Source organism: Saccostrea cucullata, unplaced genomic scaffold (assembly GCF_032062105.1).
Source record: "Saccostrea cucullata isolate Sc308-1 unplaced genomic scaffold, CSIRO_AGI_Scuc_v1 ctg160, whole genome shotgun sequence".
NCBI lineage: Eukaryota > Metazoa > Mollusca > Bivalvia > Ostreida > Ostreidae > Saccostrea > Saccostrea cuccullata.
Window position 1 is genome coordinate 801,457 of NW_026938254.1, and position 23,540 is coordinate 824,996.

Sequence of the window (23,540 nt, forward strand, 5' to 3'; positions counted from 1 at the left end):
AAATTGTTAACTAATATGAACTTAAAAATACCCTGCTAATATCCCACTTTTAAATTTACAACCCCACTTTTTAGTAGCATTTCACTATACAATTTCATCTTTATAAATTTGTCCTTTTTCTATACAGATGCCAATTTTTATTTTGGATGTAACAAGCACTACTATTGCTTTTATCATGATTTTAACAAAACAGCGACACAAGTTCATCACAGTGACAGGAAATAAATAAATAATGTCATCTCGGGAGGAGTTCACTCAAACTTCTCCTCGGCATCAGCACATCGAGAGTTCTTGAATTTGGAGAATTTTGTGATGATGTCTTCTATGCTGTGTTCACCGTGTACCTTTGTTCCTCTGGTGCGTACATTGGCTGTCTTGTTTTCAAACTCCTTTTCACCAACAACTAAAAATAATGTATAACCATCTTAATTTCATTTAAAATATTATTTGTTACTTTTATATCTACTTAGAGAATCTCTCATGTAAATACAGATTTCAATGGTAAAGTTTTAAGGTTCACTGATACTCAGTTATTTCAAATATATTTGATGATTTAATGAATGTAAAATATGAAAACACATTTTTTTTTCTAGTTGGAATTTGCTAATTTTCTCTTAATTAGATTAAAATCACAGATTTACAACCAAATTCATAAATATATTTAAATGAACTGTGTCCATCATAATTCTTTGTGTTGAAAGATGTTTATCCTCTTGATTTTGAATACAATAGCTGAATGGCACAGTTGAACACTGTCAAAGTTTCCCCGACTCACCTAGAATAAAATTATACTGAGCTAACTGTCCATTCCTGACTTTTTTGTTAAGTGTGTTGCCATCATCCACGTCAGCTTCACACATAAATCCAGCATTATGTAGCTGATCTCGAACCTAAAAACAAAAGTACAGGTAACTACATTTAATGTAACTGCTCTCAAACATCATGATATTTATGTACAAGATTTAATTGATAATTCACATATATATTCAATATAATGAAAAATGAATTACCTCTGATTAAAAACTTATTAACAAAAATTTCATAAGAAAGCTGTCTTAAGTCATTAGCAATCTAAACCTTTTAAATTGAAATTGTTAAAAAGAAGTTTAGAGCCAATCGCAAAACCCCTAAAGGATTACATTGTTTGTGACGAGCTGACGCTTTGCTTGTCGAGAACTTTAAATACTACGTCACATTCTCGCCACATCAAAGGACGTAACCGAGATCGCGACTCCCACGCTAAAGTCGGTCAGCTGCAACATACAGCTTGTTTTCGGGGTTCAAAAAATGGAGTAGACAGTCACGATGTCGTTTTCTTGAATGTTACCTGCAAAGTTTAAAGTTTTTTTTAACCTTGAATTAAACAAAAAGTTTTTTTAAACCTTGAATTTGAAAATGTAAAGATTTTTTTCAGTCCATTACGAATATTTCATTGGTCGATTATTTTATTCTATTATCGCAAAATTTACTTTTTTTTTCATATTTGCGAACAAATATAAAAGTCGAGTAGTGCATGATTCATTGATCATTAGATTTATTAGTTACGCGTATCAACCCAAGTCATGCATGCTGAGATTGTTGCAATTTGGTACAAAATATACTGGTGAAAAATTGATACCCTCTTTATGCGTATATTCGAGAGAAAAGATAAAGAGGGAAGGCCTGGGAAGACGTGTCGATTTACCTTCAAATTTTAACGATTGAAGTTCAATTTATTTTTAAGTTTTAACGAATGTTGTATGTACAAGGTAATTAATACCAAACGACGGAAAATATCTAATTATCATGGGCGTCGGAAGCAAATTAAAGTGGGGGCTAAGGGTTTATAAGGAATTTTTTTTAGACCTCCCAAAATAACCTGAGAAGCAAAAAAAAAAAAAAAAAAAAAAAACCAGCACACAAACAAAAACAAGGGATGTGTATTTTCAAAACACAAAACTCCTATTTCGTGGGTATACCTACGCAGCAATGTTCAATGTCTATACTAAGTCTAACTTTGGATAAGCCCCCCCCCCCCCCCCACTTTCCGCTCGCTCGGTTTCGACGCCTATGTCAAAAAGCCTAAATCTAATTCCTAGAGATGGGCCTGGCAGATTTTGAAAAATAAATAGACTGTTCTCGAAAAAAATTAAAAATAAATGCACAATGATTTTCACGAATTGATATTTTTAGTATATACATGTACTAAAATAACATGAACAATAATTTTCACGAATTGATATTTTTAGTATATACATGTACTAAAATAACATGAAACTGTTTACTTAAGCGGTTGTAAAGTATCTTAAAGCGTAAAGCCTTTCAATGAACCTTTCGAACAATATGTTTGAAACGAAAAAAAAGTAGGGTGGGTCGAGGGCTGGCCCTTATGTTATGTGCCCGTCAGATCTAACGTATTTGAAGGGAAAAAACGAATCGGATTTAAACGAGAGCATACCCCCTCCCCCTTATACTTTTTCGCCAATTTACTTGTCTGTGCTGTATGTAACACAACAAAGTTAATATCAATTAGTCTTTATTATCTCACCTGTGCTGAAAGCTCAAAGTGACCTTTTCTGATCACATTTTGCCCGATGTCCATTTATCCGTTTTTAAACTTTTCACATTTTCGAGTTCTTCTTTAGAACCACTGGGCCAATTTTAAGCAAACTTGCAACAAAGCATTTTTTGGTAAATGGTATTCAAGTCTATTCAAATGAAGGGCGACTTCTTAGAGAAGATAATTCAGAAAATATGAAAATTTGCAATTGATGACATGTTTTAAAAATCATCTCAAGAATCACAGTGCCAAGAATGTTGAAACTTATGGAAGAAAATTTCAAGAAGTGAAGATTAAAGTTTGTTCACATATACTCCCTGGGACCACTTATGGATTTAATGGATTTAAACTTTCAATACTAAGCTGATTTCTGCTATTTTCTTAGCCACGGTGCTCAGGTAAGCGATGTAGCCCATGGGCCTCTTGTAGTTCCACTGCGTTAGTACAATATAAATATTCATTGAATCGCATAATTATTAAAAGTTGTCTTAGCATTTGATAAAGTTGTCCCACAGTTGCTGAAATCGCACCTGTTTTTTTTCCATGCTAACCCCCCCCCCCCCCATATATGGGGGATATGTTGCTGTTTGAAAAAAAACTCTGCGTACGTAGTGCTCAGTATGGGTTCCCTGTTATGGGTATTTACATGTTCTTATAGAAATCTCAGTTTTATAAAGGATTGCAAAAAATGTGCTTTTGAGTACTTTTCTACATAATGCACAGTATTTAAAAAAACTCTGCAGCAGTGCATGTATGTCGTATATGATCAATCAGAATGGATTTAATGTGTGCTTACTGAAAATTAAAAAATCAGAGACTGAGTGCTAAATTAACGAAAATACCTGATCATATTTTAAACATCACTGATGCAATGTTCAGTGAAATACATATATATCCACTGAAACGTTTCCTGGAGAGAGAGAGAGAGAGAGAGAGAGAGTTATTCATGTGTGTATTTTTTAAAGTAAAACTATGCACCCGTTCTAATTTAGTATTTTGACATAATTATTGACAATTGTGAATAGACATACTTCTCTTCTTGACAGAAATGTTCTTTTATATATGGATACTTAAAGTACAAGTACATATCATACTGATATAATACGGCTGTTTGGGGTATACATGTAAAAAAAAAATCTATGTATACTAAGTTCTTAAGTCTCAAGTTCATGGTTTGATACTTAAACGGAATATTTCTCTTTTCCACAGAAAAATCATTTCACATCAACAGTACTAGTGATTTGAAACAATTAAAATACTACACAATCCAAGAATGACCAGGACGAATACTTAAAACCCAGCAATTTAAATTGATCATGTACATCCTTTTATATCGCATATATACCGTGCCATATACACAAATGGTAAATGCTATAAAATTAAATTTTCAAGGCTTTAATTTATTATGGACTCTAAAAAATGCATATAATATAAATAATGCTCTTTTTAAACTGTTTAATAAGATTTGTGTTTTCTGTCCCCTTTTGTAAACTCGTTAAACGTCGGCGATGTGTATTGCAGCTGACCGACTTTAGCGTGGGAGAGACGCTATCTCGGCTACTTCCTTTGATGTGGCAAGAATGTGACGTAGAATTTAAAGTTCTCGACAAGCAAAGCGTCAGCTCGTCACAAACAATGTAATCCTTTAGGGGTTTTGCGATTGGCTCTATTTAAATTAAATTTTGTTCTGTACATAACTCCTAGACATTTTATTTAAGGATACACCAAAGGCTTTTTTCAAGATTTTTGTCAATTTTGAGATTTTTGGCTAAGAAAACAATGCTAATCACTGCTTTATAATGCATGAAAAATTCTTGCTGATTATTAAACGGTTTTCTAATTATTTAACAATAATCAAACATAAACACTAACACATGTGAATGTGCCGTTATTGAAGCTTCTGATTTGGTCTGTAACTGCCTGCTTCTGAAATGAGCAATAAATCACTGTGACCACTTGGGGAATTCTTCACTAGCCACACAGAGGCTATCAGTAATTAAACTACAGGGACTCTAGATTTAGGGAAGGAGATCTAACAGGTCACTAATGACCATGAAATAGGAGGTGGAGCTTAGCTCTTGCCATTTTGCCGGGAAATCTTTCTGATTCAGAATTGAACCTATTTTACTTCATTAAAAGCACCTAAATAAAGAACAGAACCTCCCATTCTTGTGAATATGCATAGGAAATATCGATAAGTGACAGGTATCCAAAGCTGAATCTCTGAGGTGTCATATATTTCCAGCTTTGGCAGACTTTGTTGTGTAACGGGTTTTTGCCCTCTACTGTAAAGTAAGATCAGACAGTTGGTGGTATTATTTGAAAGGATTCAGCTCTCTTATTTATTGACCAATTTCTCTGAAAACTGGCCAGAATGCGTCTCAAATGTGTGTTCACAAAACCGTATCTCAGATTTTTGATATCTTGCTCAGTTCTCGAATTATTGGGGGAAATGTAGAATTAGGCTAATAAATTGGTAACATTGAAAGACAAATGGATGTAACTTTTGAATAAGAAGATTTATCAAAAATCTGAGATACGGTTTTAAAGTTCAATCTTTAGTCTACATTGAGGCAAAATTTTGACTTTGAGAGGTGGAATACAAAAAAGTTGATTTATAAAATATAAATGCACTAATATTTACATTAAAATATTAATAATTTTTTAATAAGATAAAATTGAAAATTTAAATTAAGATCATAAAATAGTGAATTTAACAAGCTTTCAAATGATATATACTTTTAATACCCTAAAATCTTGAAAATAAGACGGATTTAATAATAAGCCGGTTTTGAAAATAAGCCACCCATTTCTTGCATTAAAAATTACTCGAAAATAAGCCAGTTTTGAAAATAAGCCGGTCATGACAATGCCATTTAGGAAAGATGTTAAACCTTTGACGATTATCTCATCTTAAAAATCTGACAAGTGAAAACTTTCGATATTTATTTACTGTGCAAAATAAAAAGTTATCTTTCTTTAATTCGTTAACCTTTACCAATTTCTGCATATGACATAGTACGAACGAGTAACGATGTCACAGTAGAACTAAGTCTAAGAACTAAGTCAATTTCATTGTATACAGCATATAACGATGTCACAGTAGAACTAAGTCTGTAGCTACTAATAAACTTATGTAAAATTACAAAATAAAGGGTTGTTTATAAAGTTCTTTTTTTTTTTACCAGTAATCATGTCGCGCTGGTTAAAAAAAATTGATTACGGAACCAGCTTAAACGGTGATTTTTTTTTCATGAAATTGTCAGAACAATAATTATCTCATCAAGACCTGTACAAGCTAATGATGTGTTTGGGGTGGTAATTAAATAAGTAAATGGATAAAAGGAAGTTTTTGTTTGTAAAGCATTGAACTGCCAGGTAATACTGCCCGAAGCAAGAAACCTGCTGATCGCCGGGCAGGGCTTGGTAGTAATTAAATTTCAATGTACCGTATAGTTGAGTTGTTTAGATATGTGTTAGACTGTTAGTTTGATTAAATATCAAGTAATTCAATTGCAAGCGGATATCTTATATATTATTTTTAATTTTTTTAAAACAAGTTTATATTTCAAATAAATTCATACGCTGTATACAATGAAATTAACTTTTCGGGATCGACATTCTCAAAATATAAAGTAGACAATCCTAAAGAACGTACACCGGGAAACACCAATGAATACAAGAGTGCTCTCTTCCCTTACCAGTTTTTTGCATTGATAATAAGCCGCAATTTGAAAATAAGCCGGTCTTGAAAATAAGCCCCCACTTTCTTACCAAAACTCAAAATAAGCCGCGGCTTATTTTCAAGATTTTAGGGTATGTTATCTTTGTTAATGAAAGAATTACAAGCAAATTAAATTTTGCCCTTTGGAAACCTTTGGTGTATCCTTAAGGATGGAAACAGTCTCTGTATTTTATTTTACCTGAATAGCGTAATCATTAAAAGGTGGAGCCACCGGGATAACGATACACTGCCTGGGAGACAACCAGAAAGGCCTAAAAAGTCAGAGAACAGAATAAATAGGTACATAGTACTAAGGACAAGAGAGGAAATAGGAACTCCACAGGCCTAAAATAATACAAACAACAAAACTCTTAAGTTGATTTCTAAAGATCATTTAGATAATATGGATATCTTTTCACCCTGATATATAAACTGAACTTTGTTACATTAATAGTCTTAAACAAGCACAGAATTTTTCCAATGAGATTTTTGATAACTTGGTACTTTACCATTTTCCTCCGTAGTTTTCACAGAGGATGGCAATCATTCTCTCTACAGATCCCAGGACAGCTCTGTGTATGATGACTGGTCTCTTCTTCTCCCCCTCCTCTCCCCCACTACAACAGGGGACAGTATTAATAGAATAACATACTATACTATCTCCACTACAACAGGGGACAGCATTAATAGAATAACATACTATACTATCTCCACTACAACAGGGGACAGCATTAATAGAATAACATACTACACTATCTCCACTACAATAGGGGACAGCATTCATAGAATAACATACTATACTATCTCCACTACAACAGGGGACAGCATTAATAGAATAACATACTACACTATCTCCACTACAACAGGGGACGGTATTAATAGAATAACATACTACACTATCTCCACTACAATAGGGGACAGCATTAATAGAATAACATACTACACTATCTCCACTACAATAGGGGACAGCATTAATAGAACAACATACCACACTATCTCCACTACAACAGGGGACAGCATTAATAGAATAACATACTACACTACCTCCACTACAACAGGGGACAGCATTAATAGAATAACATACTATACTATCTCCACTACAACAGGGGACAGTATTAATAGAATAACATACTATACTATCTCCACTTCAACAGGGGACAGTATTAATAGAATAACATACTATACTATCTCCACTACAACAGGGGACAGTATTAATAGAATAACATACTACACTATCTCCACTACAACAGGGGACAGTATTAATAGAATAACATACTATACTATCTCCACTACAACAGGGGACAGCATTAATAGAATAACATACTATACTATCTCCACTACAACAGGAGACAGTATTAATAGAATAACATACTATACTATCTCCACTACAACAGGGGACAGCATTAATAGAATAACATACTACACTATCTCCACTACAACAGGGGACAGCATTAATAGAATAACATACTATACTATCTCCACTACAACAGGGGACAGCATTAATAGAATAATAGAATAACATACTATACTATCTCCACTACAACAGGGGACAGTATTAATAGAATAACATACTATACTATCTCCACTACAACAGGGGACAGCATTAATAGAATAACATACTACACTATCTCCACTACAACAGGGGACAGCATTAATAGAATAACATACTATACTATCTCCACTATAACAGGGGACAGTATTGATAGAATAACATACTATACTATCTCCACTTCAACAAGGGACAGCATTAATAGAACAACATACTATACTATCTCCACTACAACAGGGGACAGCATTAATAGAATAACATACTATACTATCTCCACTACAACAGGGGACAGTATTAATAGAACAACATACTATACTATCTCCACTAAGACAGGGTATATATGGTATTGTTAATAGAATTACATACTAAACAATTACCCAAATACATACATGTACCAGAGTGACGATTAATAAGGCTTGTCATGTTTAACTACATTGATTTGATATGAAAATGTAGGATCTATGATTATCAGTTGTGAAATGCATGTACAAGGCTTTGGCGTTGAATGATATGTTTAAAATCTTTTGACTGGAGCAATTTACATGTGCAAAATATTTCATTCTAAAAGTTTGCATCTTTGTACTAAAAATCAAGATTGCAGACAAAAATTATTTATACAGCAAAACATGTAAATGTATAGACAGTTTTGCTTTGTTATAAAAACACTTTTTTTTATTTACTCTATTCACAATACTTTTTAAAACAGTGACAAATGGAAATCACATTTGTAAGATTCATTTGTAAGATATTAGAAATGTACTCAAAAGAAAGGTCATCACGATAAAGAATATATTTTTTATCACAACAAAGTGCCTATATTTCCAATGGACACCTTAACTGTGAATTACCTGACATAATGAAGATCAAAGCGAATAGGTAACTGGAAATCTAGCTGAATAGTGGCACATTGATGGGGCCTCCTCATGGCATCCATAATGATAATGTCAATCTGTACATACAAAAGAAAAACTTTTATGAATTCATCGAGTTCTTTCCTTAAGGAGTCCTAATATAATAATAAAATTCTCAGCTGTACCTTGGGTCCATAGAACGCACCATCTCCAGGATTCAGCTCCCATTTATACCCGGAGGCATCTAAACTTTCCGACAGTTGCTAAAACACACAGAAAAATACATCTAAAATCTCCGTCAATTGCTAAAACATACAGAAAATTCATCTAAACTCTCCAACAGTTGCTAAACTTTACATTTTTGTCTAAAATGGCTCATTTCTGGAATTTTGGAATTCAGTCAAAATAACAAAATATTTCAAGCCATTTCAAGACACTATACATTGATTGCAGTTACACTTGTATTAATGAACTACAAACACAAAAACCTGAATGACACCTTTGAAGGAAGAAATACAACCACTTCAAAGATTATGTACTTTGAACCTCTCATGAAAGAATCAAATAAAGAATTGCTTTTAACTTAGGAATTTCCCTAAAATGATGTTACATTTTAAAAGTTGACCAATCACTGTGATCAACATCTTGATGTCCTTAGCTAGAGACAGTTTCCTAAGTAACCTACCTTTTCTGCTGCATCCCACATCTCGATTTCCCCGAGATATTTCTCTGGTCTGGTAGACAGATACAACTTAAAGGTGAAACCAAACACATCATACACAGCCTTAAGGAAATCTAAGCATCCGGCCATTTCTTGCTTGATCTAGAAAAAAAAAATAAAATAAAATGTTCATTAATTACATAGGATTGAAAATAATATTTCCTTCTAAATATTTGGGATATAATTTTCTGATAGACACAGTTCAGAGGACTAAATTGATACTTATGTGACCTTCCAGAGTTAGTGAGAACTAATTATAGCTATAAGTGACCTTTCAGAGGTAGTGAGGACTAGATTGGTAACTTTGTCACCTTTCAGAGGTAGTGAGGACTAGATTGGTAACTTTGTCACCTTTCAGAGGTAGTGAGGACTAAATAGAATACTATGTGACCTTTCAGAGTTAGTGAGGACTAAGTAGGTAACTTTGTCACCTTTCAGAGGTGGTAAAGAATAATTTGTATGTTTGGTTACCCAAGTCACTCAATTCACCAGAGATGCTATGAGCTCTGAAACTTACCAGATGTAACAAAATTTTGGTACAAAGCAATACAGATCATATTGTAAAAACTTGTTAGTGCTTGTTTCCCCCTCTGGACTTGAGGTGTAGGGTTAAACCACCAAAATGTATGTTCTCTTTAAAATTCTCTTTACTCGTATGAATTTGCCAAAAAAACATGTTCATGATCATAATGAAAGAACTTAGCCCTGGATTCAGGGGAAGAAAAACTGCTTATAATATTTCAAGGAGCAAAAGCTCTTATATATTGTAGCTGAAGAAGTTTGCATGTAACATATCAGTTGCTCAATACTTGTGCAAAAGTATTCAATTCGTTGATGCAGGATATTTGCAAAATAAAAACTAAATTTTTTCAATGAAACCACCTTTTTTTAATTTTTGTTGAAGAACTTACCTGTTCAGGCATACAGAATATGTGAGCATCATCTTGCTGAAATCTGCGGACTCGAGTGAGCCCACTGAGTGCTCCGGACAGCTCATTTCTATGTAACACCCCAAAGTCAGCCATCCTGAGGGGTAGCTCACGCCATGACCGCTGACGATGATCAAACATTAGACTGGAAAATCATTTAAAGACACAAAATGTCATCAACAATTAAACAGAAAAAAACAAGAAGAATATAATGCCAAGACAATGTTTCCCACAGTATTTACCAGTGTCCTGGACAATTCATTGGCTTCAAAGCAAACTTTTCCTTTTCAACATCAAACTGAAACAAGTTTTCCTAAGAAAAGAAATTATGTTAACATGAGGTCATTTTCACAATTAACCATTAATTTCAATGTTACTCAAACACAAATTTAACGTAACATCGCTGTGATAATTAAACAAATTAGACCAAAGGGGAAAAACTCTAAACATCAAGTTTTAAAAGAAAATCATAGCATGTTCAGCAAAGAGAAATCTCTACATTATAAACCTTCAAATTAAGCAGGTTGAATTTTTTTATTTAAATTTGTGTGACTTTGTGATTCCGTGCTTAAAATGAGATGTGAGACAAAGCTTTCACATTTGTACCGCGTAATGTTGCCAGTGGCCAGATCTTTCCCACAGTTTACAGTTGTAGATGTTCGGGGACACAACTTCCTGGAACCCTCGCTTTCTGTACTCACTCTATCAAACAGATAAATGTCAAAGTACAAAGAATCTGAGACCTCCAGTCAACATGAGCGAGTCATATTACTTCTTCATAGTAAGCTTACTAGAAAATACAACCAGCTTCAGCTTACCTTGATAAAGTCTACCAAGGTGTTGTATATATAGGCTCCCTTTGGTAAGAAGAAACAACTTCCTGGACTGAGCTCGTGGAAAAAGAAAAGTTCTTGTTCCTAAAACAGAAAAGTTATTTTTTAATTCCTTATAAGATCTTACCTGTTTGATTTTCTCACTTTATACCTCCTTACACTTACTCCTGTCATTCAGCACTGAGACCTTAACATTTTTTTCCTTATTAGTAGACAGTGAACTCACCCTGCCGATTTTTCTGTGGTCTCTCTTGGCGGCCTCTTCCTGGAAATGTTTCCACTCTTTGAGCTGCTTTGGATCGGGGAATGAGATTCCGTATATTCTCTGTAGAGACTCAGCATCAGCCTTACCCTCCCAATATGTGGCTGAGCTCTGTCAAAAATACACACTACCTAAATACCAGTACATGTATACATACTAACTACCTTAGTACATGTACACTACTCCAAGTAAACAGATCAGCTCTGTAAGAATATAGTAACTACTTTATTTAATACATGAACATTACTTTCAGTAAATGGATGAGCTCTGTACAAATTTACTACCTATGTAAATGTACATCACTACCAGTAAGTAAATATACCACCTACCTAAGTATGAATATACTACCTATGTAAATGTACAGTACATCATTCCCAGTAAGTGAATGAGCTCTGCAATTTACACCAACTACCGAAGTACATGTATATATATGTATAATTTACAGACTACCTTGCTCCCAGTAAGTTTAAGAGCTCTGTAGGAAGATACTAAGTACCTAAGTACATGTACGTGTTAATTGCTCCCAATTGGTAGACAAGCTCTGTAAAAATATACTAACTACATAACATCTTGTCCGCTTATAAACAGTTACTTAAGTTGTTATTCACAGTCACTAGTGCATCAAATTTTATGTATTTAATCTATTTTTTTTTTTTACCTTGGTGACACAGAAAGACTTGATTTTTCCTGTGTGTCTTACGTGTGGTCCTCTACACAGATCAATTAATGGTCCACATCTACAAAATATCAACACATCAATGGCATTCAGGACATATAAAGAATTGAATATTTTTACATTTCTGTTCAATGGTTGAAACATATTGAATATTCTTAATTTTTTTTTTTTTTACATTTTTTGAGGTCAAAATTATAAAAATTTTAAATGCAAAGTGAAAACACTAAAATTTAGCAACACCTTATTTTCGTGAGACAGTCACTGTCTCTCTATGAGCGAGACAAAATTTTCACAAATTTTGGTTATTGCCCTATATAATCCATAGGAATACTAACATATATGCAAGAAGGATATTTTCACAAGCACACTGTCTTGAAATTAAAGTTCTCGCAAATGAAAAGTGATTAACAGTAAAAGAGAAGGGAACATCGTAGTGAACTCTGCCTGTGGATAGACTACTTACTTGTATACAGTGGTGGTCGGGGTGGTGACTTTCTCATTCAGAATTCTCTGTTTAAACTTATTGTACTACAATAAAGCACAATCTGATATTAGCTGTACAGCAACACTGACACATATGTACAGCTAATATCAGCATATATACCGGTACACTATATAATTCGATATCAATATATGTTCAAACTTAAAGAAAATGGGGCTTAACTTGAAATCACAAATTATGACTAATTTTTAAGCATATATTTATTCTATTTTGATTTCCACAAATTACATGTACAGCATTAAACCTGTTAACTCTTTCAACACTGAGTAACTTTTATCAAGCAACCCCAGTACACTGAGTAACTTAAGCCATCATTGGAAAATTCATCTGCCGTTAGAAAAAATACAATAACTCCTTTATTTATTAAAATATTTTAATAAAAGACACATCATAAGAAAGGTAAGACATTTTTCTTTTAGATGGTATGAAATTTATATGCATTTAAAATTATTTAACAAGACAAAAGCGCCAATGAAAAATAATATGTCTTATTTTGAATGATCTTATGTAATATTTTGATAAATTTGCTGCTATGAAGTTTCAAAATCACATAAGTTCTTACCATCGTTTAAAAGAGAAATTATTCCCGATTAAAATGATATGCAATATGTCATTATTCTTTGAAAAAGTAAGTCCAAAAAATAAATAAATAAAAACATGATGTTCTTGTATATTGAGGGAAGTCCGGGGCTTCATAAATGTGGTCCGTCTTGGAGCCTTCATAGTCCGATTCCAAGTCGAGTTTCTCCTACTACCTTTCACAACAATGTTTATTAGGCATATCTTTAATGTCTATGAACGTTTATAATGTCCAAATCCCCATATTTTCTTAAGATTTCGTCACCAGAAACATCAGACATTTTGATATTTACCGCCATTTTGCTAGTTTCTTTGTTTCCTTTAAAATTCGTCTAATTTTTCCTTTTTTCCATGATTTTTGCCATGTGGTCCGCCATATTTGTTACAGGATGTTTATATCAATCTACCCATAATTCATAGCGAAGATTTTGCGCAGAGAATACTTTCTATTTCTAAGAATAAACATGTTACTTTCAGTTTTGTGTCTGAAACCTCCACAACGGTCTACCGTGTTGAAAGGAGAAATTTTATCAGACCGTTGTGGAGGTCTACAGTGTTGAAAGGGTTAAGGTCAAAATCAAATACATAAACATTATTGCTGTTACTCTGCTGGATTGACTAATTTGTCTGCAGTTGCTGAGCAAGCTTCTGTGATTAACAGTATTCCTGACATTTTGAGTTCACACACCTCTATACAATATGATTTGGTCATATATAACTCTTTTTGATTACTCTTTAGAGAAATATGTTTATTTTTAATGGGAAACTCTTTTAGTACAATAAGTTTCAATTTCCTATGATAGTTTTTTCCCCCATGTTCCATGACTTCAATATAAAATAAGTACTTCCTTGTTTACACAAACTATATTGTTTGTTGTTTAACATCCCTCTCAATATTTTTCACTCATATGGATACCTTATTAAACAACAGTTAAAATTCTTACATCAAACATTTTAAGTAAATCCTCCTTTTTCATCTCCAGTCTCTCAAAAGGTTGTTTCTCTTTAATTATTCCTTTGACTTTGTCTTCTATACTACTGAAATCATTGCTGGACACTGCAGCACTGAAAAAAAATAAAATTCTAATAATAAAATGTGTAATGCCAAATTTGATACTACCATAATAACTAGTTGTACTACCAGTTTAATAGCCAATGTCCTTGCAGAAGAAAAAACACTTCAACAACAATTTATTACCCAGATAATGGCATGAGACAATACACTTTATGGATGCATCATTATTTCATTATAAAAACTTTGATGGTGATGTGTATTGTGTGCAAATGAAACAATCTGTTTGTTGATTCTACTGGCAATTAATGAACAAAGGTACACTTCATACTGGTGTGAATGTAAATCAACCTAAAAAAATTATGAGTAAAAACAGAAAATTTAGAGGGACTATACCTTTCACAAAACATGTCGTAATAAAATCCCTCTTCTATAGGGGGCCCATAACACAAATGTCCACCATACAATTTCTCCATAGCTTCCCCTAGTATGTGAGCACTGGAGTGCCAGAAAACATACTCCCCTGAAAAACACACAATACAGAGATAAAAATAGTGTTTACAAACAATACCTAACATGTTATTTCCAATTATGTAACAATAAAACTCACACTGAAATAAAACTCACAAAAAACTGTCAAAACCAAACATTGATCTAAACTGTTTTCAGTTTCATCGCTTCAGAAAGTATTGTTTATTTTTATTCATCATTATAAATAAAAGCCTATTGACCAGGAATTGTTGTTCTTACTGGTTAATTTTCTACAAATCTTAACAAGTATCTGATGTCAGTCACTAAACTAATTCACTCGAATTATTTTTTTTTAACATGAACTTCATATTTCAATTTTGAGTGCAATTTCACAATTTTTATCTAAATCTAAAATTTCCTACCATCTTTGTCATCAAACTTTAACAATTGTAGGGTTGAGTCTTTCTCAAAAGGCCTGTCCAGGTCCCATAGTTCTCCATTCACCTTTGCCACAACAGTGTTGTCAGCCAAACCTTGGCTAAAGAAAATGAAGTATATGAATACATTGTCAATTAGGGCACTTCACCAATATGAAATGCACCATGTTTAATATCTAATAATGTAAAAAATGTGACAAAAACTCACTACAAAATCATTAAATGTAATCTTAGTTCATAAAAATCATTGAGTCTTATCAGAACACTCATAAAACTTTTATTCATCGTAGATGGATTGTTATTTCTCACCTGATGCCTTTGGCGACCTCGTAAGGGGTGGTTTTCCAGGCCTGCCCGTCCACCTGTTTACCGTCAGGGAGGGTTACTTTGATGGGACCCTGGGGCTGAGCAGCCACCCACTTATCATAATCAGCCTTCAGCTGCTGCCACAGTTTTTCTCTGTGTTCTATAAATTCTGGAGGAGGCACCAACTGTAAAATGAATTACTTTATAGCATTTTGTAAAATTATTATTAAAAATAAAACTTTTAACCAAACTAGTTACACTAATCTTTATACCAGATGGAGAAAGGAAACCAGAATTCCTTAAGACTCTACTTCTATTTGCTTGAATTTATTACTAAGGAGAAGTTACATTTGAACATAGAACATACCAACAGCAGTGTGCGAAATAAGTGGTTGACGGATAGACAAATTACATAGAAAATGCAGACTGTCTATAGCAATTAAATTGAAATAACATGGGTTTGGACAGTGTATGCTTTGTGGTAAAGCATAAACTGCCAAAACTAAAATAACACCATTAATTAAAATCATATATGGCATATTTTTGATAAGTTCAGACTAACTTAAATTACTAAGATCTTTCTATTTGTTTTGTTACTTTATACAATAAAGGACATTCCTGTAAATTACACAATTTAAATTGATCGGGTTTCATAGATATCTGAGATTTAAAACAATAACCAATTTTTTTTTTACTCAGAATTAAATATCAGACACAGTTTAAATTCACTTTAAATATAGAAACGTGGGGATATTTCAGTTCCAAATCAGTGAAAAATTTAATTTTAAAAATTAAATTCTGTATGAGTATGTTCATATGGCGGTACTACGAATCACCGGAATGCCCTGTAATCACCGAAATGCCCCAAGAAATCACCGAAATGCCACCGAAAAGCCCCTTATATTGTCAAGAATAAACAAAAAAATAATAAATATTGATGGAATTAACTGTTCTAAAGCCTAAATACCAAGTAAAAATTTCATAATTTTAGCGTAAGTATTTTTATTTGAAGATATGTGCCTGTAAGTATCAAAGAAAGATAACTCTCACTGATTAAAGACACGTGCCAAAATAGTTTTATTTATTTTAATTTTCCCTCTTTTTCGTTTAAATATATTCCTAACAATAAGTTATTCTTTATAAAAAAATTATTTGTAATATTGTTGACGTATTTTCTTGATTTCTAAAAAAAGGAGGACATATGTGTAATTTTAATAGAAAATCCTATATTAACAATGTATATATTAAGTTACATTTATAATCAAATAGAAAAATTTTACGTTTATAGTATGTAAACAAAAATATATGCCATATACGACTTTAATCAAAATTTATTTTTTAATCACTGAACTATAAGATTATAAGCTTGGTATAATCAGGGACTTATATATGTCCCTGGTACATTATTTAATTTACAAGGATCGATGGAAATGGTTGATAGTGTATGATAAATATTACATGTATAAATCAAAGTTTTGCTGATCCAATTCGTAAATAAATGACATTAAATTATGTTCACACTATTTCTGCGGAAAATAAATCATTATACACTTTTTTTCATTTCAGCACAGAAAAGAACTGCAATATTGAAAGAAATTTAATAGAATATATAAAAATTAAATATTTATTTCATTTTTGTTATATAAGATAACAAACTTTTTTGGAAGTTTCATATTTTACTATAAAAGAAAAAAGAACGAAGACAAAATTAATTTGATTTTATTGTGTTCAATTGGTTTGAAACAATTGGATGTCTGAAATAATATGTTTACTGTGTATACACAGTGATTAATTAATTGATCTAGAGACAGGTGTGTAGTACTCTTATGTCATGTTACATATATATATAATCAGGTACATGACAATCAGTGACCGAAAGTACGCACGTGCGTTATACAAACACAGGAAAGGGGATCTTTAAATTTGCTAATGAACAGTTTACTACATCAATTGAAAATGAAATAGTAAAAGTTGACAATTTACCGTAATTTTTTTAAGTTGTTGAATGGGTGGAATATAGACATTACATGATTTATCAAGCACTTCCTACTTCCGAAATATTTGCCACAATACAAGAGGAACGATCCGTAATTGACCTGACTGACAATGTATCTAATCAATTGCCAGTAACAAATTAAAATAAATATTTATTTTAAAAAATGAAAACATTTTCATTGCTTAACGTAGTACAGAGTTTAAAAACTTATTATTTTTCTTTTGTGATTGCATTTGTCTTTTGAAAATCTTTCATATCGATCGTAAATTATCACAGGAGTTGGTTTACCGGTACCTTCTCTCTCTCTCTCTCTCATTTTGTTTGGTAAAACATTAACTTTATAGTCCTTAAAATAAGATATTTATAAAAGATAAATTTACTCCATAAATAATGACGGGTATTTAGATTTTACCGCCAGACCTACATGTATTTCCCCAGACAGGCGTCGGCAGGCGTATAAATTGTCCAACCTGGTTCACAAAAAGTCAATTAAAAAGGAAGAAAGAAAAAAAATAAAAGAAAAGGACACAAACATTTAATAAAAAAAACTTAAACAAATCAAAATTCCCCAAAACTTCAACTAGTTAAATGAACAGTGTACGTATGATATATGTATCTGTAATAATAGCATGTGCACTTGACTATAAAAATTAAGACTAGGAACCTATACAAACCATATTTTAACATTACATTATTAATCAAAGGTCATAAAACAATAATCGTGACGTGTGACAATCACTTGTCATCATTTTTTTTTTCTGAGAAATATCATTATTATTATATATATTAGCATGATTAGGCTCCGTAGATCTTGCTTCCTAGAAACAAATACGAGTTATCTCCCTTTGAAGTACGCGAGCACAAAACCTGAAAATAATTAATTTTACCGTCAGTTATGCTTTAATGATAAAAATAAGAATTAATTTTTATGAAAAACATCATGTAAAAACATATGTGTGGGCATTTCGGTGATTTTGTTGGGCATTTCGGTGATTTGTAAGGGCATTTCGGTGATTACAAAATTGGGCATTCCGGTGATTCGTGTTACCCTTCATATGGTTATGTTTTTTTTTATGTTGCCCCATACTCTGGCAATACAGGTACAGATCGAAATTGTTTGATAATGTCTGAACATTGAAAATATTAACAGGTAACTTACAAAGGACAAAGTGGGGAAAATGAGCGTTACGCCGACAACTTGAGATAACTCTTAGGAATGTGAAATTCGTATAACGCAGTTAACTTACGTCTTTCAATTTGCCTTTGGTCTCTTTGTCCATTTTCTTCGATTTGGATCCCTAATTTAAAACAAAACAAGTAATACACTAATTGTTACCTGTGGATACAAACAATTTTGATATAATAATTGATGAAATATTGTGTCAAGATCGATCTCTCCAAATATTATGCCATTAGTGAATGATGATGAAATCGGGTCCAGAAAAAACACACCCTGCTTGGGCTAGCAAGGAACTTTGGCCCTAGTTTCCTTGAAATACGGAAGAGAATTGACTTTGAAAGCATTTTGAATTGATTTTGAAGACGAAAATTGTCATGCCTTTTTAGGATCAGACACACTCATCTTTTCAAGTTGCTCTTCTACTTTCTGTTCGGCCATGCTGCCACGACAGTTCTTTTGCGCATGTGCATTGGGGGTTCAGTGCCGATTCTTAACTAGCACGTACTATGATCAATTCGGACTTTGTCAAGCCTTGAAAAAGCCCTAGCGCATTTTATTTTAATAGTCACTTTCTCCTACTCAAGTAGTGATTTTTTAAATACAATGTTTAACCAAAACTTTGTCTTACAAAGTTAGTTTATACAAGCCCTAAAGCAAATCACACAAAAATAATATTCAAATATTAATAGTTCCTTCATATGATACATATAAAAATCGTTCAGTTTATATGAATATAGTAAATACTGAGGTACCCCCCTTAAACAATGACGAACTGTTGCAAAAGACCACCCTTAACCAGAGAAACAACTTTTGAATAATTTTATTTGGATATGACTGCACTTCATTACATTTAGATAATTTTGGTTAAAGGTGGTCCTCATATTTAAAATGTTGAAAATATGTATTTAATTTTCTTCTCAAGATCATTTTAAGATTCAACAATCTGTCTGAAATTTATCCCAGCGATTTTCAATACTTCGTGGCGTAGTAGTATGATTGCTGGATTGTAAACATAATGATCGTGAGTTCGAGTCTTACTGTGTGTTTTTCGTTCTTATTTCGCTATGATTTTATTTTTTTTTCTCTCTGTGCATTTTTCCTATGTTTTCTTTTATCATTTTATAATACATTTATAAATAATGTAAGAGATATATAATACAACATTACACCTTAATTGAAACTATCTTGGGAAAATAAGTCCTAAACTATTTTAATGACCCAAAGTCATAGCTGCTATCTTGTTTTATATTTATATTATTTTCTCAAAGTCTTGTTTAGAATAAGAGCATTGAACAAGTAAATGATTGTCATATAACAAACTTGCAACTATGAAAATATAACACTGGTCCACAAATGATTACATACATGTAGGTTGATCTTGAATTGAAAAGGATTACCTTTGAGTCGGCCGTATCGTCGGTAAGGCAGCTATGGCTCTTTTTTTATGGCTCCTGTGAGGCCCTAAAGTGAAATTAAATTTTAAACTTGCTAGTTACAAAAATCCACAAGCTAAAATTTGCTAGTGGCCAAAAAAGTTAATTTCGATCCCTGCTTGTGGCATGATCTTTCTTTCGGGTACTACCAAACTTAACCTCTTGATCTTGACCTTGGAGTTTGACACACTTTTGCACAAAACTACAAACTTTTTAGTTTGGCAATAAGTTTTGAACAGTTCGTGCTAGCTAAGAATTTGAAATTTATACTTCACATTTGCCTTTAATGTGACAAGACCTTTCAATTGATATCAAGGTTTTTGACCTTGACCTTAGAGTTGACCCACTTTATAAAACTTTAACCTTGGCCATAACTTTTAAACAATTAAAACTAGGGCTTTTGTATTTCCTAGGTGTACTTCTTGTGACAAGACCTTCGTCCTGATACCAACAATTTTGACCTTTGACCCAGATCTTAGAATTTGATCCGGTTTATAAAAAAACATTAATCTTGGCCAAAACTTTTGAACAGGTAGGACTTAGGGCTTTCAAATTTAAAAATGTATTTCTTGTGACAATACCTTCCTCTTGACACCAACAATTTTGACCTTGAACTTGGGGTTCGACTTGCATTCGCAAAACGGAAGCATCGGTGTTTCAAAAGCTCATCTTTTTTATGAATCTGTAATCAAAGATTCGGGGTATATAGTTTTGCTCTGTCCGCATGTCTGTCTGTCTGTTTTTCTGTTTGTCCGCAAAACCTTTTCCCTTGCCCACAACCTTTGAGTGGGTGGGGCTAATGGCTTTTTATATTTTACAGGTGTACTTGCATACCACAAAATGTAAACTCTTGACCGTATCCTAGGAATTTGACTCACTTAAATTACAAAAAATTCCAAACTTTAACCTTGGCCATAACTTTTGAAGTTGTTGCTAGGGCTTTCATACTTCACATGTGTACTTATTAAGACAAATTTCAATGGATATAATTTTTTTTGACCTTTTGACCTAGACCTCAGAGTTTGACCAACTTAAAAAAAAACTTTAACCTTAGCGATACCCTTCAAACAGAAAGTACTAGGGATTTCATGTTTCACATCTGTATTCCTTCTGAAAAGGCTTTCCATTGGATACCAGCAATTTCGACCTTTTAATCCTGACCTTGGAATTTTCTTTTCATTTTGGAAACTTAAACCTTTGCCATAAGCTGCCATACGGGAGCATCTGAGTGTTTCTCAAACACATCTTGATTTTTACCTGGATCTTCCCTTTAATCTTAAACTCATTTAAATTCTTCATATTTTTCTCAAACTGTGTTTGCTGATACATATATATTATTATAACAGTAACTTGATCCGAAGGGTCGTATCACGTCGAGTTGACAGGCGCGGATCATCAGATCTAACGAGACGCGACATCCCACCAGCGTGACATATAGTGGTACAGACAACCTTTTCAAATTATTTTTCTGTATGTGAACTTCATAAATATGCAGTTTTTAAAATGAAAAATAAATCAGTTCCTACCGGTGAAACCGGATGGGACTTAGCAAAGGTAATTTTCAAAATGTTCCTCCTCCTCTGTCACTCCGCCCAACCTGGTTTTTCGCACTTTTTTATGTTTTCTGATATTGAGCTGATTTGTGATAATTTTGTGTAAATTTATGAGTCACGGATCAGGTTTTCATTTCCTTCCGATTCACTGATTCTTGAGGGAATTATAGTTGTACTACGAGCTTTGTTAACAAACCCCGCCCTCTTCAATAAGCACGTGTTTTTATTACAGTTCTCAAGTTAGCTTGGACTTTCAGTAAGGCGTGGTATTCTCGGCGCAATGTAATTAGCGTCTGTCAAATGACGAATATATAGATTCTCATTGGTTAAGAAATTAATAACATCAAGAACTTTGAATTGTTGTTGACAACGGTGAGACGACTTAGCCCCGCTTCTGTGCCGTGCGAGAACTTTTAATTGCCTATTTGCTACACCAGTTGACATTCGGCCGAATTTCTATCGTATGTATTTTTCAACAGTGAAGGAAAGCTGTGTAAATTTGAGAAACTAATTAGGTAACGTCGAGAATTCCACGCTTTACTATAAGTCCAAACTCAACTGGAAATTGTTCTAGCTTTACCTTTTCCCATGTGAAGTCATACATTTCATGTTTAGGTAACCTTAATTCACGGTAATCAAAATTCCCCTCTGACCATTTTTTTAAGGTCACCTGAATTTTCTATTCTATCCGTTTCTGTCCGTCGTCGTGCGTTGTGTGTTAACATTTGAACATTTTCAGCTTCTTCTCTGCAACCACTCAACCAATTTCAACCAATTTTAATATAAAGCATCTATGGGTGAAGGGGAACAAAAATTGTGAATTTCATGGTCCATGTCCCCCCTGGGGCCTGAGGGGTGGGGCCAAAAACCACTAAAATTGATGCAATCTTTAAAAATCTCCCTCTTCACTTCTGGACATCAGGCAGTTAAACTGTTTGCAAAATTGTAATCTACATTGAGTCTTCCACTAATATTGTGAAATTTATGGCCCTGGGGTCAGGGGTTTAGTGCTAGGGCGGGGCTAAATAGATTATAAATAGATTATATAGTGAAAATGCATTTTTTCTTTTTAAATCTTCTCTGCTCTTGGCATTGAATAAACTAACCAAGTACATATACCTCCAAAAATGGTGAATTTCATGTCCCCAGGGTCAGGAGTTCTTAGGTGCAAGGGCGGGGCTATATAGACCATATAGCTAAAATGCATTTCTTTGAAAATCTTCTTTATTTAATAAACAAACCAAATATTAGTAGTTATGTTGAATAAGGCTGTCTCTATCAAAATTGTGAATTTCATGGCCCCGGGGTCAGGTCAGGGTTTCTGGAGTAAGGACAGGGCTCTATTAATTATATAGTGAAAATGCATAAATTCTTTTAAAATCTTATTTTCAGCTCCAGGGTATCAAACAGTCTAACCAAGTACACAGTTTTGATGAGCAAGAATGTCTTTTTCAAAATTGTGAATTTCATGGCCCCTGGGTTTGGGTTTCTGGAGTTAGAGTGGGGTTCTATTGATTATATACTGTAGCGAAAATACATTAATTCTTCAAAGCTCTTCTTCTCTGCTCCTTGGTATGAAATAAACTTACCAAGTACATAGTTATGTTGAATAACACTGCCTCTTCCAAAATTGTGAATTTCATGGCCCCAGGGTCAGGGGTTCTGGTGTTAGGGCGGGCTCTATTGATTATATAGTGAAAATACATTAATTCTTAAAAATCTTTTCCACTGCTCCTGGGTATTAAACCAGTGGACTGTGTACGAGTGCCTCTTCTAGATTTGTGAATTTCAGGGCCCCTGGGTCAGGGGTTTTGGTGTTAGGGCGGGGATCTAATGATTATATTGTGAGAATGCATGAATACTTTGAAAATCTTTTCCTTTGCTCCTGGGTATTATGCCAATGTTCTAAGTACATATTAATGATGATAAAAGGTGCATCTTCCAAAATGGTTAATTTCTGGGCTCCTGAGTCAGGGGTACTTGGGGG

The 23,540-nt window shown here is 33.2% G+C and overlaps 1 protein-coding gene across 2 annotated transcripts; it reads right to left on the reverse strand.

Moving 5' to 3' along the window:
- Positions 1–134: 134 nt before the first annotated feature.
- LOC134249806 (threonine--tRNA ligase 1, cytoplasmic-like) lies at positions 135–19,046 on the reverse strand. 2 transcript variants are annotated; one of them, XM_062732174.1, is made up of 20 exons: positions 18,946–19,046; positions 18,635–18,685; positions 15,395–15,576; positions 15,071–15,186; positions 14,574–14,700; positions 14,110–14,230; positions 12,548–12,612; positions 12,067–12,145; positions 11,373–11,519; positions 11,132–11,230; positions 10,920–11,015; positions 10,556–10,626; positions 10,296–10,458; positions 9,349–9,486; positions 8,849–8,926; positions 8,661–8,761; positions 6,773–6,880; positions 6,463–6,535; positions 776–890; positions 135–403 (listed from the first exon to the last, which is right to left on the reverse strand). In XM_062732174.1, exons 1-20 carry the CDS (start codon positions 19,003–19,005, stop codon positions 252–254), a joined length of 2,142 nt encoding a protein of 713 aa, XP_062588158.1. In that variant the 5' UTR covers positions 19,006–19,046; the 3' UTR covers positions 135–251. The 2 variants fall into 2 exon arrangements, with proteins under 2 accessions (XP_062588158.1, XP_062588157.1); XM_062732173.1 differs by having other exon boundaries at positions 18,840–18,975.
- Between the last annotated feature and the right edge of the window lie 4,494 nt (positions 19,047–23,540).